At 44.1% G+C, this 15,365-nt stretch overlaps 1 protein-coding gene across 2 annotated transcripts in view; it reads right to left on the reverse strand.

Moving 5' to 3' along the window:
• Positions 1 to 876: 876 nt before the first annotated feature.
• LOC107377333 (NACHT and WD repeat domain-containing protein 2) overlaps positions 877 to 15,365 on the reverse strand; it is an 86,977-nt gene continuing 72,488 nt past the window's right edge. For both annotated transcript variants that reach the window (XM_015946860.3, XM_015946861.3), the window contains exon 8: positions 877 to 8,859. In XM_015946860.3, the coding sequence (XP_015802346.3) occupies positions 4,963 to 8,859 (3,897 nt within the window). In that variant the 3' untranslated portion in view covers positions 877 to 4,962. The remainder of the gene's footprint in view (positions 8,860 to 15,365) is intronic.

The raw sequence follows: 15,365 nt of genomic DNA on the forward strand, positions 1-15,365 counted from the left end.
AGTTTTCGATTTAGTAAACATTGAAGTCCAGATTTTTTTCTTTTTACTTCACAACTGTGCAGCAATTTAATTCAAACTTCAGTAGACTGTAAAGTGTTCAGTCACGCTTGGTTTTTATGATACGTGGAAAGCAGCGAGGGACGTATGGGTGACTAAAGCTTCTCCAGACAGAACATACAGTCATACACAGTGATGACAAAAGCTTCTCACTCACACAGTTAAAGCTGCGAACAAAAAACGTAGCTATTTTGAGCCTTGGTAAATGTCATATGGTAAACAGAGCTGTTGAGACCCAGTTCATCAAACATGGCGTGTAATTAAAAGCCTGCACGGTGCTGCAGGTGGAATGTGCTTGCGATAGTCGAGCCCTTGTCCTGAGGACGGGAAGGGGCACCGACAGACGTGAGCTCACCATTATTACAATAAGGCGTGGCCAAGCCTGCAAGTACTGCTGACCTGACGTTGCCGTGGAGACAGCACACACGTATTAGTTCAGAGTGACACCACAGGGAAATTAAAATGGTAACTCAAAGCAACAGGGTTTTTATTGGCCAATCACAGCTTGATCCTGGGTTGTGTTTGCTTTGCGGGTTTGTGTGTTTGGCACATGCATCACCTAATTATCATGACGCTGTCAGCCAGTGTTGAAGAAATATTCACCACGCTTGTCTGGCATTCAGAATCAAGCAATTACTGACCCATCAAATCAAATCAAATGTGTGTTTCAGGGTGTTGACTCTAAAAACTACGCAAATAACCTGCTTCACTGTACGTTCATGGAAAACAAGTGTTTGTTCAGGACTAGGTTGCTAATTAGAGGGTCATTAAAACTAACTGGAGACAAAAAAAGAACAATAAAAGCTGGAGAGAGTTACGTGGAGGCAAAAAGTGACCCATTTTATTACATTAAATTGTTTCATACAAACAATGCATACACACTAGGTTCATATTGCTTCAGACATAAGTTTCTTTTCTGTTTAATTTCCAGTTAAACAACTCTGTAACAAAATGTAAGTACAACATTTATGAAAATATAAATCTCTAAACAGGTAAGTCAGTCCTGACGATAGAAAGAATACCATAGAAACATTCATTACCAGTATGTCAACTAGAAGTTGCAAACATGTAAGTTGTTAAAAGTCATTCAAGTTACATAACATACAATAATACCATTTACTGGCTTCCATATGGACACATTCAAATATACTCTTGAACTGGCATTCCAATATATTTTCATAAGAGAATCTCTTTTTTTTTTTTTACTTTTTAGCAAAGATAGCACATTTTCTCTATCATAAACATAACCACGGTCCAACACTTCAACAATTTGGTAACAAGATAATTACAGTACAAGCCCTAAAAAACAAATGAGACGGTCAACAAGTTGAACTATATTTTGAACTTTGGCAATTACATAATAGAATATGTTATTTATATAGATTTCTTTAAATTTAGAAACTCTTGAGTCGGTGGGAAGCTTTAAAGCTTGGTGCTGCTACCAGGTTTGATATTTTCAAAGGGCTGTTGTCGAAACTGTTTAAAAGTAGTAAACTTCGAATATGATGTAATAGCCCTTAAAAAGTAAATGTCAGAGGAAAAGTGTTTTTTTAACTTCCATTTCATGCTTTTCAGAAGATCTCAAATTAAAACTGCTGAACAAATAGGTACTTTGCTGTATAGAAAGCCTCCACTGCATCTGCACGGTACAACCTCAAAATGACGATAATGCTTAGATTGTCAGCAGATCTTTATTTTCAACGTATACGATGTCTTCAGTTACACCTTGTGTCCAAAAGTCCATACTATTCACTAAATCCCTACTATGTGTGCTTTTACCTTATGTTTGTTTCGTTACTTTTATTTCAAGCTAAATTATGCTAAGCCAAAATAAGTTAAGCTAAATAAAGCAAAATTAAGTCAAACTAAGATATCCTTAGCCTAACTAAACAAAATAGGGCAGAGCCCAGCAAAATTTAGTTTGGTACAAATTCTCAGTCATACAGGACAAGCCCAATCAAAGCTATAATTTAAAAGCTTGAAACTCTCTACTTGTCTATTTAAATAAAATATTCTTTGGACAAAAAGCTACATTTCTTTAAATACACAAAAGTCAAGTTACCCTTAACCCTCCCACTGTCCCAATGGGAGTGACCCCATGAGGAAAGTTGACCATTGAGCAGGGTTGATGGTTTAGCACCACCTCACCCCTGCCACGTGGACCTCAAGGGATAAACCATCAGTCCTGCTCAATGGTCAACTCTCCTCGCGGGATCACCCATAAAGACAGTGGGAGAGTTAAGAAACCATCAAAACTCTTAGGATAAAATAGATTAAGCTAAGCTATGCCAAACAGAGCATGGCTAAATGAAGTAATACAAAATTAATCCAACCTAGTTGAGGCTAAGCTAATTAGCATTCCAGTGTCCCTGCCCATGGGACAAAACCCCACTACGTTCATTAAACCTGGAAATTTAAGGGGTGAACAGAAAAATAAAACAAAAAAGACCAAGCTTAAATAAAACATGGAAGGTAAAATTAAAATGGAGAATCTAAGCTAAGCTACATCTAGATAAAAACAATCAAGGCTAAACTAATACAGCAAATCCTATCTGGACCACGCCAAGCTAGGTGGCACCAAATAAACACTGACTGGGCCACACTCAGATTAGCTAAGTTTAAACCCAACAGGACTGAGCTAAGCTAAGCTTCTCTATATCATGGCTAAGCTAAGCTATAACATTCAGCTATAATCTGTTATACCATATTTGTTTAACACATGGAACATCGCTCTAATTCGTAAAGCCTAAATAATACAAACATAGCAAAAAAGGGCAAAACCTCTTAGGGCTGTGAAATGTACTTTATTTAACGATGCTAACGCATGTTTAAAATGGCTGCCAAGCATTACTTTCGTTGATTTGATGCGTTGTTTGTGCGCGTCCTCTGTAATGAATGCGACACATCTGAAGTCTGCAATATACGTGTAACCAGTAGATGGAGTTGACAAAACAAGCAAGACACACTCGCCATGGCGACTCCTCTGATTTAGAGGTATTTTGTACCACCTACGGTGCCACAGCTGTGTTTTTTTTCTGTCGTGAACTTAAAATAAACCAGTTACTGATCTCTTCTATTGCCACCATGTTTGTTTTGGTTGCACCCACAAACCCGGCTCTCTGTCTGGTCTGAGTAGTCTAATGTGCCCCCTAGTGGTACACTCCAGTACTACATGCAGTGCAGTGCAGTGTGGCAGTAAGTATGTGAACGCAGCCGACTGCCTGTGCCAACGCGAGGTTAAAGAGCAAGTATATCACAGTACTTAGCTAACTAACTCAAAGTAGTTTTTTTGCAAGCTTGACTACTTTGCATAAGTTATAAAAAATAAAAATCAAAGTGTCCAGTGCTTTCATGTATAGTGTGCATTAAGACTTTCACTGGTTTTGTACTAATGTGTTGGACACTATTATGACAATCTCATTTATCATTCTTAAAGACAAATACATAGCATATTGGTATGAACATTTGGACACTGGCACTGACCATGAAAACTTCAAAGGCTGTTGCATCTTTGGCAAAACTGTAAAACAAACATTAAAAAGGTTTTAAAATAAATGCAAAACCAACCACCCAACCCAAAAAAAAAAAAAAAAAAAAAAAAAAAACATCTGCTTTGAATCTGTGCTCAGATGTTTCCAAGATAATTTTTGCTATGGCTACATTTTCTCCCCTCACATTTGCATTCATGTTTTACCAAAGATAACAACCAAAATCTTTGAAATTCTTTCGTAGACATCATGTCCCTTGTTTTATCCTTGTTTAGTCCCAATTATTTCCAAATGGCTTCGTACTGCTCTGATGACAACTTTTTTTTCACTGTTCAAATCAGTTAAATTTTGGGAAAGCTTAGCATTTTATAAAATAGCTTGTGTGTTTTTGTCAGCAGACCAAATATTTATTTTACTTAAAGACAAATCTAAATATTTTCAACAATCTAAATATTTCATCTAAAAATTCTACTGATTTCTCACAAACCACCCATAAAGTGCTTCCATTGAGTGACAAAACTACTAATTACCCACTCTGTCCTTATTTATACAGGAACATTTGAACTCCACAGAACCTAAAGCAAGTACACAGGTTAAGGCGTCGATGTGTATGGTGCTATGCTACACTGTATGCTCAATAGTGTTGTTTCCCTTAAAACAACCCGCACACAAACTGATGGGTCTACAGATAAAGTCACATCTAATCTACGTAAACTGTTCAGAGAAATTATTTAGAGCAATGCCATGGATCTCTCCAGATGTTGACTGGATTTCAGTATCAATGGTGCGTATACTGTGTTTACAAAGTCCCTGCACTTTCATGATTTTTGTAATCTGCACATGAAGAACATTTTACATTTCAGGCACTCACTTTGATTGCATTAAGCACAACTTAACATCTTTAAGGAGTTGCACAAACTGCAGCAGCCAAAATGAGATAAGTACTGTACATGTATGTTTGTGGTTCTTTCTCTTTGTACAGTACCACCTGATGTTGATACAAACATGAATATATTCTGAAGAACAACATTATGGCTTCACATGTACAATGTAAATAACATAATGAAAGTGGCTAAGACCACTGGATTGGCTTTGAAAATGTTGGACTAAGACATTTCGATCATTTTGTTCTTCAAATGCAAAAGGACACAATGGCAAACTAAGAAGGTACATAATTGACCGATTCATTTTTTCAGTAACACTTTTTTGTCTAACAGTCTTTATGTGTAAATCTAACATAAAGTTGGAAGTAAGTAATACATCATTAGAGTGCAGCGTTAAAATCGTCGGCCCATTAACCCCCCACCCCCACAGGACAGACATCTGCAGCTGAATCACGTGGCTGTAAACAAGAATCAACTGCAAACCCAGAGATTCTAAATTTCCTCTTCTCATAACTCCACTTTTCCTCCATATTTCATGGCACTACCTCAGTCTTTTTTGTAGGCGTGGTCGACTCACCCTCTCCGGAGTCTGACACATTAATAGGGCTGTCTCTTGAGAAGACTTCTGTTGATTCCCTCCAGGTGCAGTCAGCAACAGTTTTAAAGGAATGGTTGCCACATTTAGGGCGTACCTTTTGCGAGGCATTGTTGACAATCTGTCGGCTGTTGGAGGTGGCTATCTTTATCTTGAGAGTAGCATCAACACGATCTACGACCGTGTATGTGCCAATGCTGCCGTCCTCAAAGCCTATGATGATGTTTAGCGCTCTCTGGGAAAGAGACAGGAAGGTGGGGGTCTTGTATAACGAACATGTGCCAATGCTCTTGCCATCTGCAAGACGCATCACAATGAGACTGGATACTACACCTGCATCATCATCCTCATCACAGTTTCTGAAGCAAACATATACAAGGTAGCGTCCATCTCTTGATAATTTTTGACGCCAGATTATACCTGCTGCATGGACAAGCCTCAGTTTCCCACTGTGAAGATCCAGAACGTTGATGTTCTCATCCCCTTTGGAGACTATCCCTAACTTCCCATTTGGTGAGATTTGGAAGTCCTCCAGATTTTTGAGAAAGTTGGTTGGCAGCTGGACTCGTCTGCATACTGACTCATCTGCTACACTCCAGATGAAGACAGTCTCAGTGGAAGTGATGAAGACTGCACAGTCAGGGCAGTCAGGAATGAGCTTGAAGTTGACAATGGTGATGCCATCATCACAGACAAATTTTTTGGACACACTTCCTGACCACAGGCTGACAGCAAGAAGTTTATTCTTGGATGTTCCCACTAGGAAAGTGTTTGCTGTGGTGATCAGTGCATTCTGGAGCGTGACTAAAATGTTGCAGACTTTGTGCCCAGTAGCAAGCCTCCAGACTCTGGAGGCATTCTGCTCACAGAGAGACACCACAAACTGGTCATTGTGGGTTATTAGCAGCTGGGATATTCTTTGTCCACTTATGCGGAAAATGTTTTCTCCAGTGTTGGTTTGCCAGATGTACTGACTAGACTTGTCATCTGAAGATACCATTAGATCCCCTGAGGAGGTAAGGACACAGTTCTCCACTATGCCCTCATGTTTGAAGACTGTCTCGATGAAGCCAGTGCTGAAGTTCCACTTGTGTACGGCTTCTGAGCCATCCATGGTAAACACATAGTCCTCTCGACTAGAAAGTTGTAAGGTCTGGATCTTTTTGCCAGTTTTGTCAATGTTAGACATGGCGGTGATTATGTCAATGTCCCAAACAGACAGAACTCCACTGCTGGCAACAGAAAGGAGTAGGTTGTGGTGGGCCGATTTGATGAGTTTAACAATAGCCCCTGAGACCTCAATCAGGCTAGCCATGCATTGCCCACTGTCTCTTCTCCAAACGAATATGGAAGAGGTGTTCTCCATGGAAGCCACAATGCTCTGACCATTTTTGGAGAGAACGGCAGCAACAAAGCGCTCACTACGCTTGGCTTTGAATTTCTCTACCATTTTCCATACTTTTGTGTCAAGAACCTCTATGCTCCACACCTTGCAAATGAGAATGGAGCGTTGGTCCTCTGATAACTCAATACCCACTACTTCACTCTCATCCCCCCTGCAATCATAGTCTTCCATCAGCTTCGGGTTGGTAATCTCTTTGGTGTTCCACACAGACAAACTACCTTCATTGTCAATCATTACCATTTGGCTGAGGGTATCTAGAACAAGAATGGACTTGACAAATCCCCCAGAAAACTCAGATGTCACAGTGGCCAACTTCTCTCCATTTCCTAGATGAAAGATGGATGTTGTGTTGAGGTACTGGCCACAGAAGGCGTACAGTCCATCTGGTGAACACTGGACACATGTCACCTCATACCAGCAATGAAACTGGTAGAGAGGCCAACCATAGACAAGATCAATAATGCTGACATCTTTACTAGCCTCAAGCCAGGCCAAAGCATGATGGGTAGAGAGAGTAAAACCATTGATGAAAGCAACTCCACCAGCAACACCACTGTGCTTTGACCCCTTTATTTCTACCTCTGATAAAAGGCAGGACTTGTGATTATCATAAATGAGCAGGGTATTTTTGGTTGTAGCAACAACCAGATATTTCTCATCAGTGGTTAGCCTGATCCCCAGCACAACAGACCTAGCTGTATCAATCTGTCGTAGGAGCTGCCTGCTCTCTACATCCCATGTACTGATAGATCCATCTTCTAATGCTACTAAGACTATGTTTGGGGCTAGAGTGGGCAAGATCTCCACAATCTGCATGTAGCTGGAGCAAAGAGGAAGCCTTTCTGGACTGTAGGTGACATCCATAGAGGAGTGGAGAGGCACTATAGAGCAGTATTTTGGCCCATCTTTGTCACACTCTAGAAGGAGGTGTCTAAGCTTAGGTAGGGAAGTGACTACTGGCAACAGCCTTTGCTGCAGTTCTGCAGACAGTGATGCGGGGTTTTTAAGTACTTTTACCTTAATGCAACGGAGAGTGGTGGCCAGAAACTTCAGCTCTTTTTCTTGGCTGCAGCTGTAAGCTAGGTCAATGTCCATTAAAGCCTTGTCAAACTGACTAATCTTAATCATTGTATAGAGCCAACTGAAGTTCATGATGACTCCAAACATGAGGTCATCCGTGCGGCCACTCCTGGTGAGGTGATACACCAGCTCTGCCATCTTTCTGTGATTGACAAAGAAAATGTCAGGCTCTAAGAGGTTGCACTGGAACACCCAAGGCTGTTCAGGCGTCTGTCTGTCATAAGAGTATTTGTCAGATGACGTTTTTTCATGGGACTGTTGATGATGAGGGTTTTTGTGATGAGAAATGTTCAGGGAAGTGAAATGGTTGTTATCATAAGTAAAGATTTTCTTCCTGCCTCCAGACCATGCTCCTAGGAAGTACTCAGCCAAGAGGCTGTGCATTTGATGCACATCTTCTTCATTGCTGAGATACAACTTCTGGGCGATAAGATGCAAATGCCGGTTGGCCCAGACCATCAATGTGACATTTCGCACTTGTCGCTCAACCAGATAGCCTTCTAACTCCTCCCTGAGTTTAGCAACTAAGTCATAGGAGATCCTCAGAGGGTTTTTGAGGTAACTTGCAACAATTACATCACCTAGAACTATGTTGTCAAGAGACAGGATGTCTTCCAGCTCAACCTCTGTAAGCCCAGCCTTGGCCATGGTGATATATCCTAATGCTCTGAAGACAAATCGCTGGCCCAGCTTGTTCTCTACAGAGTAGAAAATATGCTCTATGCTCTCATGCACAGTAGAGCAGAGCGATTTATCATCCACATCTTTGTGAGACCTCCAGTGGACTACCTCTCTATAGATGAGATTCACAAACATTGGCAATGTACACTTGGCAAGTGCCTCATTGACATAAATCTGCTGGCCTGAGGTTACCTTTCTCTTCACCCCAAGCAACTGCTGCTTTAACGTTTGGCTGCAAATTTTTCGATCTCTCTGGATTAGTTCCACATAATAGCTCTCATCATGGATGAGGTGGCGGAGCTTCTGCAAGATGCCATGCTTATTAGGCAGCGTTGATACAACAATGCGGACTGTGCGAGGAAGATGTATGGGAAGCCACCACAGCTTGCGAGCGTCGTCTGCATCAGAGAGCTGCTCTAAGGCATCCAGGACGATGACCAAAGGCCTATGGAATGAAGATTCTCCAAGAAGGTTTATTAGGAGTTCCTTCATCTCTTGAATCTTATTAGGCAAAAAGTGAATCAGGCAGCGGTAGTTTATTGCAATCTGTTCACAGATGCTCTGGAGTAGAGTTCGTAGGTCTGTGGAGGGTTGGCTGGAGCCAATGAACCTTACGATGACCACTGGATCAGTTTCAGGTCCCAACTCTTTCTGAAGCCAAGCATAGGCCTGAAAAATAAAGCAGCATTGATAAGTTATTGTCACAATCCAAATAATGCATTTAATTAACATTTTTCCTTAAATGATGAAATTGTATTCATATTTTTTATGTTGTTTATATCATAGTACTCTGAGAGTAGTTCGTTTCTGCACTGATGAGATGAATGCTATGGATGAAAACTACTTTTATATTAAGACTCATAATTTCATTCATGAATTCATTAAAAGACCAGCTGAGATTCTGAGAGGCAGTCTAATGCTATCTGACACTTTTAGGGCAACACTGATGACTCCTGTTCCACTTTAAGCTTTGAGTGTGTTTGAGGGAGGGGAAAAAAAAGAGTGAAATGCAAATTCTGTCTGTGGAGGATTCACAATTTAAATATGTTTCAGAAGTGATTTGGTCTTTGTGGCTCAGACAGGGTGTAAGGAAAGGACTGCAGTTACATTTAAAACACTGCTAACATGAAAGTGGATGTGTCTGGGGAAATAATATTTTGTTATTGCACATATCCGCCCAATATTATGACCACCAAAAGTTCAAGTAAATAAGAGGGCTCATCTTTTTCTGAACGTCATGTTTCCGTATGTGACATGAAAAACAAAAAAATCAAGGTTTTAATATTTTGTTACCAAATATATATAAATGGCTTTGATACTTTCATAAGAAAATGAATGAATTTGCATCTACAATTGATTAACTTTTGAGGTCAACCCAATTCAAGATGGTCACCACAACTCATGAACCTTAGCAAAAGCAAACACGATTCCAACTCAGTACATTTTACAAATACTAACTAAACTATTGTATTTTAACGGCTCGGATTAATTCCCTTAAAAACTCCAAATGGTAATTGGTCATAGGTCTTATTGGAGTCAACACTGTGTCTGTTAGCAACTGACTGGATAATTTAAATTAATCATGGCCAGTACATGAACAACTTTTGGAGCCAACCATGATGGATACCGCAAATAATCTTAAACCTAACAAATTTAATAAAAGTTGTGAATATTGGGGTAAATGTAAATTGTTTTATTGCTGTAAAGTGTCCTTGTGTTTGTCACGAGCGTGTGGCGAGGTGAGCTGAGGTGAGGCAAGGATCCACACGCGGGGAGGAAAACAGGCAGGCAGGTGAGAACTTCTAACATTGATTTATTAGAGTCACACGCTGGAACACTGAAACAATGACACGACAGGGAACACAGAACAGAAGGGGTTTAAATACAAGAGGAGCGGGAGCTATGGTGATTGGGAAACAAGAGGCAGGTGGGGGCAATTAACGGAGAACAGACCAAACCTAAGAGTAGACAGGACAGGGCGTGACAGTACCCCCCCCTCAAAGGGCGGATCCCAGACGCCCACAGGAACAAGGAGCAGGGCGGGAGGAGGGGGACCCGGAGGGAGGGCCCAGAGGAACCGAGGGACCACAGGAGAGGCGGCAGGGATCAGCAGAGTCAGGAGGCCTGCGCCTGCTGCAGATGAGGAGGCGACGGGCCCTTGGAGGTCGGCGCCTGCTGCAGATGAGGCGACGGGCCCTCGGAGGCCGGCGCCTGGGGCAGACGAGGAGGCGACGGGCCCTTGGAGGCCGGCGCCTGGGGCAGACGAGGAGGCGACGGGCCCTTGGAGGCCGGCACCTGGGGCAGACGAGGACGCAAGGACAGGCCCTTGGGGGCCTGTGCCTGGGGCAGATGAGGAGATGGGGACGGACCCTTGGGAGCCTGCGCCTGGGGCAGAAGAAGAGGCGACGGGCCCTGGGAGGGCGGCGCCTGCGGTAGAGGAGCCCTGCAGGCTGGGCCAGGGACACAGGCAGGACCGGCGACAAAGTCCCTGCAGGCTGGACCAGAGCGACCTTCAGAGTCACCATCAGAACCGGACACGGGGGAGACGTCAGACCAGACGCGACGTCATCGGACGAGCCGACTTCAGGAGTGGAGGCGGCGACGTCATCGGACGAGCCGACTTCAGGAGTGGAGGCGGCGACGTCATCGGACGAGCCGACTTCAGGAGTGGAGGCGGCGACGTCATCGGACGAGCCGACTTCAGGAGTGGAGGCGGCGACGTCATCGGACGAGCCGACTTCAGCAGTGGAGGCGGCAACGTCATCAGACGAGCCGACTTCAGCAGTGGAGGCGGCGACGTCATCAGACGAGCCAACTTCAGCAGTGGAGGCGGCGACGTCATCAGACGAGCCGACTTCAGGAGTGGAGGCGGCGACGCCATCAGACGAGCCGACTTCAGGAGTGGAGGCGTCGACGTCATCAGACGAGCCGACTTCAGGAATGGAGGCGTCGACCCTTGGAGTGGAGGCGTCGACCCTTGGAGTGGAGGCGTCGACCCTTGGAATGGAGGCGTCGACCGTTGGAATGGAGGCGTCGACCCTTGGAATGGAGGCGTCGACCCTTGGAATGGAGGCGTCGACCCTTGGAATGGAGGCGGTGTTGACTTTCATCCGCTTCTGGTCCTCCGGCTTCTGGACCGCCGGTCCCCGAACCGCCGACCTCTGGGCTGGTAACGTCTGCTTCTGGGCCTGCACCAGACCCATCTACTTCTGGGCTGGTACCGTCTGCTTCTGGGCCCGCATTGTCTGCTTCTGGGCTGGAACCGGAACCGTCTGCTTCTGGGCCTGCACCGTCTGCTTCTGGACCCCCCCTGGAACAGGCCTTGAGTGAACGAGCAGTGCTAGTGCTGAAGACAGGGAGCGCAGAGCGTCGAGTCGGAGCTGATTAGAATGGGCGCACTGTTGAAGCCGGACCAGCTCAGCCCGTTGACTGGCCAGTTCAGTTGGCTGGACTGTGGGTGTGGCTCCACCTCCCACAGATGACAGAGGAGCCGAGTGGACCGGAGGCGGGACAGCTGGTTCAGCCGGAGCCGCGAACAGTTCGTCCAGCTGGAGCTCAGCGAGCAGGTGGTCCAGCTGGAGCTCAGCGCGCAGATCGTCCAGCTGGAGCCCGCGGAGTTCAGCGAGCAGATCATCTAGCTGGAGGACTTGGAGTTCGATGGTCTGACGAACCTGGGCTGTTTCAACCTGTAGACTGGCGTGCTCCGCCCACAGGGCTGCGAGCGCAGCTCCTCCTCCTGCAGACACCGATTCGGCCGGAGACGGGACAGCTGGTCTGACCGGGGGCGTGTCCGAACTGGCTCGCCGAGCACGGCCAGCGGTGGGCTCGCAGCTCCGTCCTGAAGCGCAGGGCTGCGGTGGATTCCGGCGTCTCTCCCCACGCCGTGGACCAACCCCGGGGGAGCAGAAAGCCAGCCTCGTGCCCTCGAAGCTGGAGCGATCCCGGAGCATCTCTCCCTCCAACCTCCCGTCCGGTTCCGGAAGGGCGGCGAGGAACGCCGAGGCAGAAGGTCGGGGACGCCGTCTGCGGCGAGGCGGAGCTGGAGCTGGGGAAGGAGAAGCCGGTCGATAGTCGGCGGAGAAGAACTGGAATAAATACTTCCATGGGAGGATCTCCCCGCTGGACCCTTCAGGGGGTCGTGTCATTCTGTCACGAGCGTGTGGCGAGGTGAGCTGAGGTGAGGCAAGGATCCACACGCGGGGAGGAAAACAGGCAGGCAGGTGAGAACTTCTAACATTGATTTATTAGAGTCACACGCTGGAACACTGAAACAATGACACGACAGGGAACACAGAACAGAAGGGGTTTAAATACAAGAGGAGCGGGAGCTATGGTGATTGGGAAACAAGAGGCAGGTGGGGGCAATTAACGGAGAACAGACCAAACCTAAGAGTAGACAGGACAGGGCGTGACAGTGTTCTTTTAAAAGGTGCTTTTAAATAAAATGCATTATTATTTTTATTGTCAATAATAATAATCCAAAACTGTGAATGACTAAAATGAATGGTTCAATTTCTGGCATAAAAGTCTGTCATGTCCCCTCACCACTTCTTAGCATACAGAGGTGTTATATTACATTTCTGTCAGAGCCTTCAGTCATTTATATAAACGTTATTCTTTTAGATTTGTTGATTGTAACCATAGACGTGTGCAGATACTCCACATTTCTATATGACAATAGCTTAGAAAACGCAGAAAATTTGAAGGTGCTACTGTAATGGAGCTGTCACAGTAGTCTGACTGATAAAACCCTCCCAGATGTAGCGTACAGTAGTTTGACCTGGATTCGTCTTTCCCCAGTGGAACAGCTTATAGATGATTTATAAGTCAGACACATAGTAAATACTCAGCGAGCAAATCTTAGGCATGACCTACATTTTTTATATGTATTTATTTTATTTAACAAACCAGAAAGACCAGTCATGTGCAAACTCGTTGTACCACCACAGACACTTTCAATTCCCCTATAATTTCTATGCTGTTGGTTATTTTCTAGCACCGGTTTATACAGATTTAGACCACTGGGAGGAAGACAGACTTTCTTATGTGCGGTTTAGACACTTCAGACACTCTGATGAAGCTAACCAAAAAGGCTAAGTGTGAATCACGCCCAGAGGATTTGAGTGTAAGCACAGTAATCCCAGAGCACTTTGGTCTTTATTCATCACCTCGTCTATTCTGCCTTTAATCAAATAATATTCCCTTCTCCTTCAAACATCAAAGCAACAAAGGGCTTTTATTTTAACACGCCATAAGTACTTAATGGCTGTAGATTAGCAGACGGGACAAGATGATATTAAGAAATTAGGCAAGCGATGAAGCAGGGCAGGACAATTAATCAAATTTGCACAAATGTTTCAGATTTGGTTCCAAAAGATCACAAAAAGAAAATTATTATTAAAATAATTGTGTGATGTTATACTTGGCAATAATGATGTTATTCTTTGAAATGGGTCAACTTTCCTAAGTGTAAATGCGTGTATGTCTTGTGGTGAGTTACAAAAATAAAATAGGCAAAACAATGGCAATACACACATGAAGTGTATGTCTAATGTCAAACATTATTACTTTCAAGTCTGACCTCCACAATGCTCTGTAGCGCAGCATCCCAGAATATTTTTCTATTTGGTGTTTAGATATCTGAGTGCTTCCTTGCTATGCCCCCAACATTGGTAACACATTAGTTAATAGCCTGTATTTGTATAGCGCTTTCTTAGGGTTCTGAACCCCCCCCCCCAAGGCTCTTCACAACCTCTTCACAACACAATCAGTCATCCACCCATTCACACGCTGGTGATGAAGAGCTACAACGTAGCCCCACCTGCCCTGGGGAGCACTGGCGGATACAAGACTGATGAACACCGACACCACCGGCGCTGCTGACCACCACCAGCAGGCAAGGTGGGTTAAGTGGCATTTTTCAAGGACACAACAGCAGCAGTCTCTGGTGGGAGCTGGGATTGAACCTGCAACCTTCCGATTCTTGTTCTACCTCCTGAGCTACTGCTGCCCCATTGGTAGTAGCGGTCAGCTGATATTGGTCTTTCTATTGCTGATACTGATATGTAGGAGACATGGTCAGCTGATGGCCGATATGTATTGCCAATTTTCATGGCCGATATCTATACATTTTCACCTTTTCATGCAAAAATGTCACGAATATGATCAGTTGATGTGCAAAATGTCAGAAGCTGAATCAGTTTTTAAACTCTGAATTTAACTGAATTCTTAACTTTGTGCACTGCTCAGCATTAAAGTTGGACACCTAAATAAAGTTAATTTAGAGCATTTATTATGGAAATGTTATTAGTGAATGTAAGGATACATTTAAATTAGATTCTGCCAATCCTTCGGGCTGCCTGAGGATGTGCCTGACTTTAAATCGGCTTTACTAAGGACAAATATCGGCTTATGCTGATGTATAAAAAAAACTGTAAATGTCGGCCCAATATATCGGCCGACTGATAAATCGGTCTACCCCCAAATGTAGTCTACATTGATGTATGGCATACAGTCGGCTTATGTATATGCATGAGATCCACAAGGCACCTTGCATTGACAATTTATGGCAGTAAGTGGGCGTGGTGAGGGCGGGATGTGACTAAAAAGCAGCTGAGAAACATTCTCGTAAGTCTCTGATTTATGAAGCGGAGATCGCGTGCAGCTGTGCGTACAAACCTACTTGGCATAAGTACTTTTTTTTTGCTGAGCTTAAGTACGGTTTTAGTAAGGATTCTACGCTATGTTTGATAAATGTGACCCCCGCACTTGTATAGCGCCTCTCAGAGTAAGGACTCCAAAGCGCTTTACACTACAGTGTATCATTCATTCATTCACACACTGGTGGGGATGAGCTACGATGTAGCCACAGTTGCCCTGGGGCGCACTGACAGAGGCGTAAAGGTAGTCATTCAAACTATTCAACTTCCTATGTGTGGAAAACTTTGTAAAACTGAACACGAATCATAACATATGATCTAGTGCACCCAGCAGAATGAAGCTTTCTGTTTTCACTTCATGCTCTTATTTTGGTGAGCTTAACCTGAGGGTCACTGGTGTGCTTTTAGTTTAAGAGGTTAAATTATTGTGATTAAAAAAAATCAGTTGTATTACATAACAGTGGTTATGAGTATTTATTTATTTATTTTTCCCCCGTGTCCTGTCTGGCTGTGAAG

Source organism: Nothobranchius furzeri, chromosome 2 (genome assembly GCF_043380555.1).
Source record: "Nothobranchius furzeri strain GRZ-AD chromosome 2, NfurGRZ-RIMD1, whole genome shotgun sequence".
NCBI classification, from domain to species: domain Eukaryota; kingdom Metazoa; phylum Chordata; class Actinopteri; order Cyprinodontiformes; family Nothobranchiidae; genus Nothobranchius; species Nothobranchius furzeri.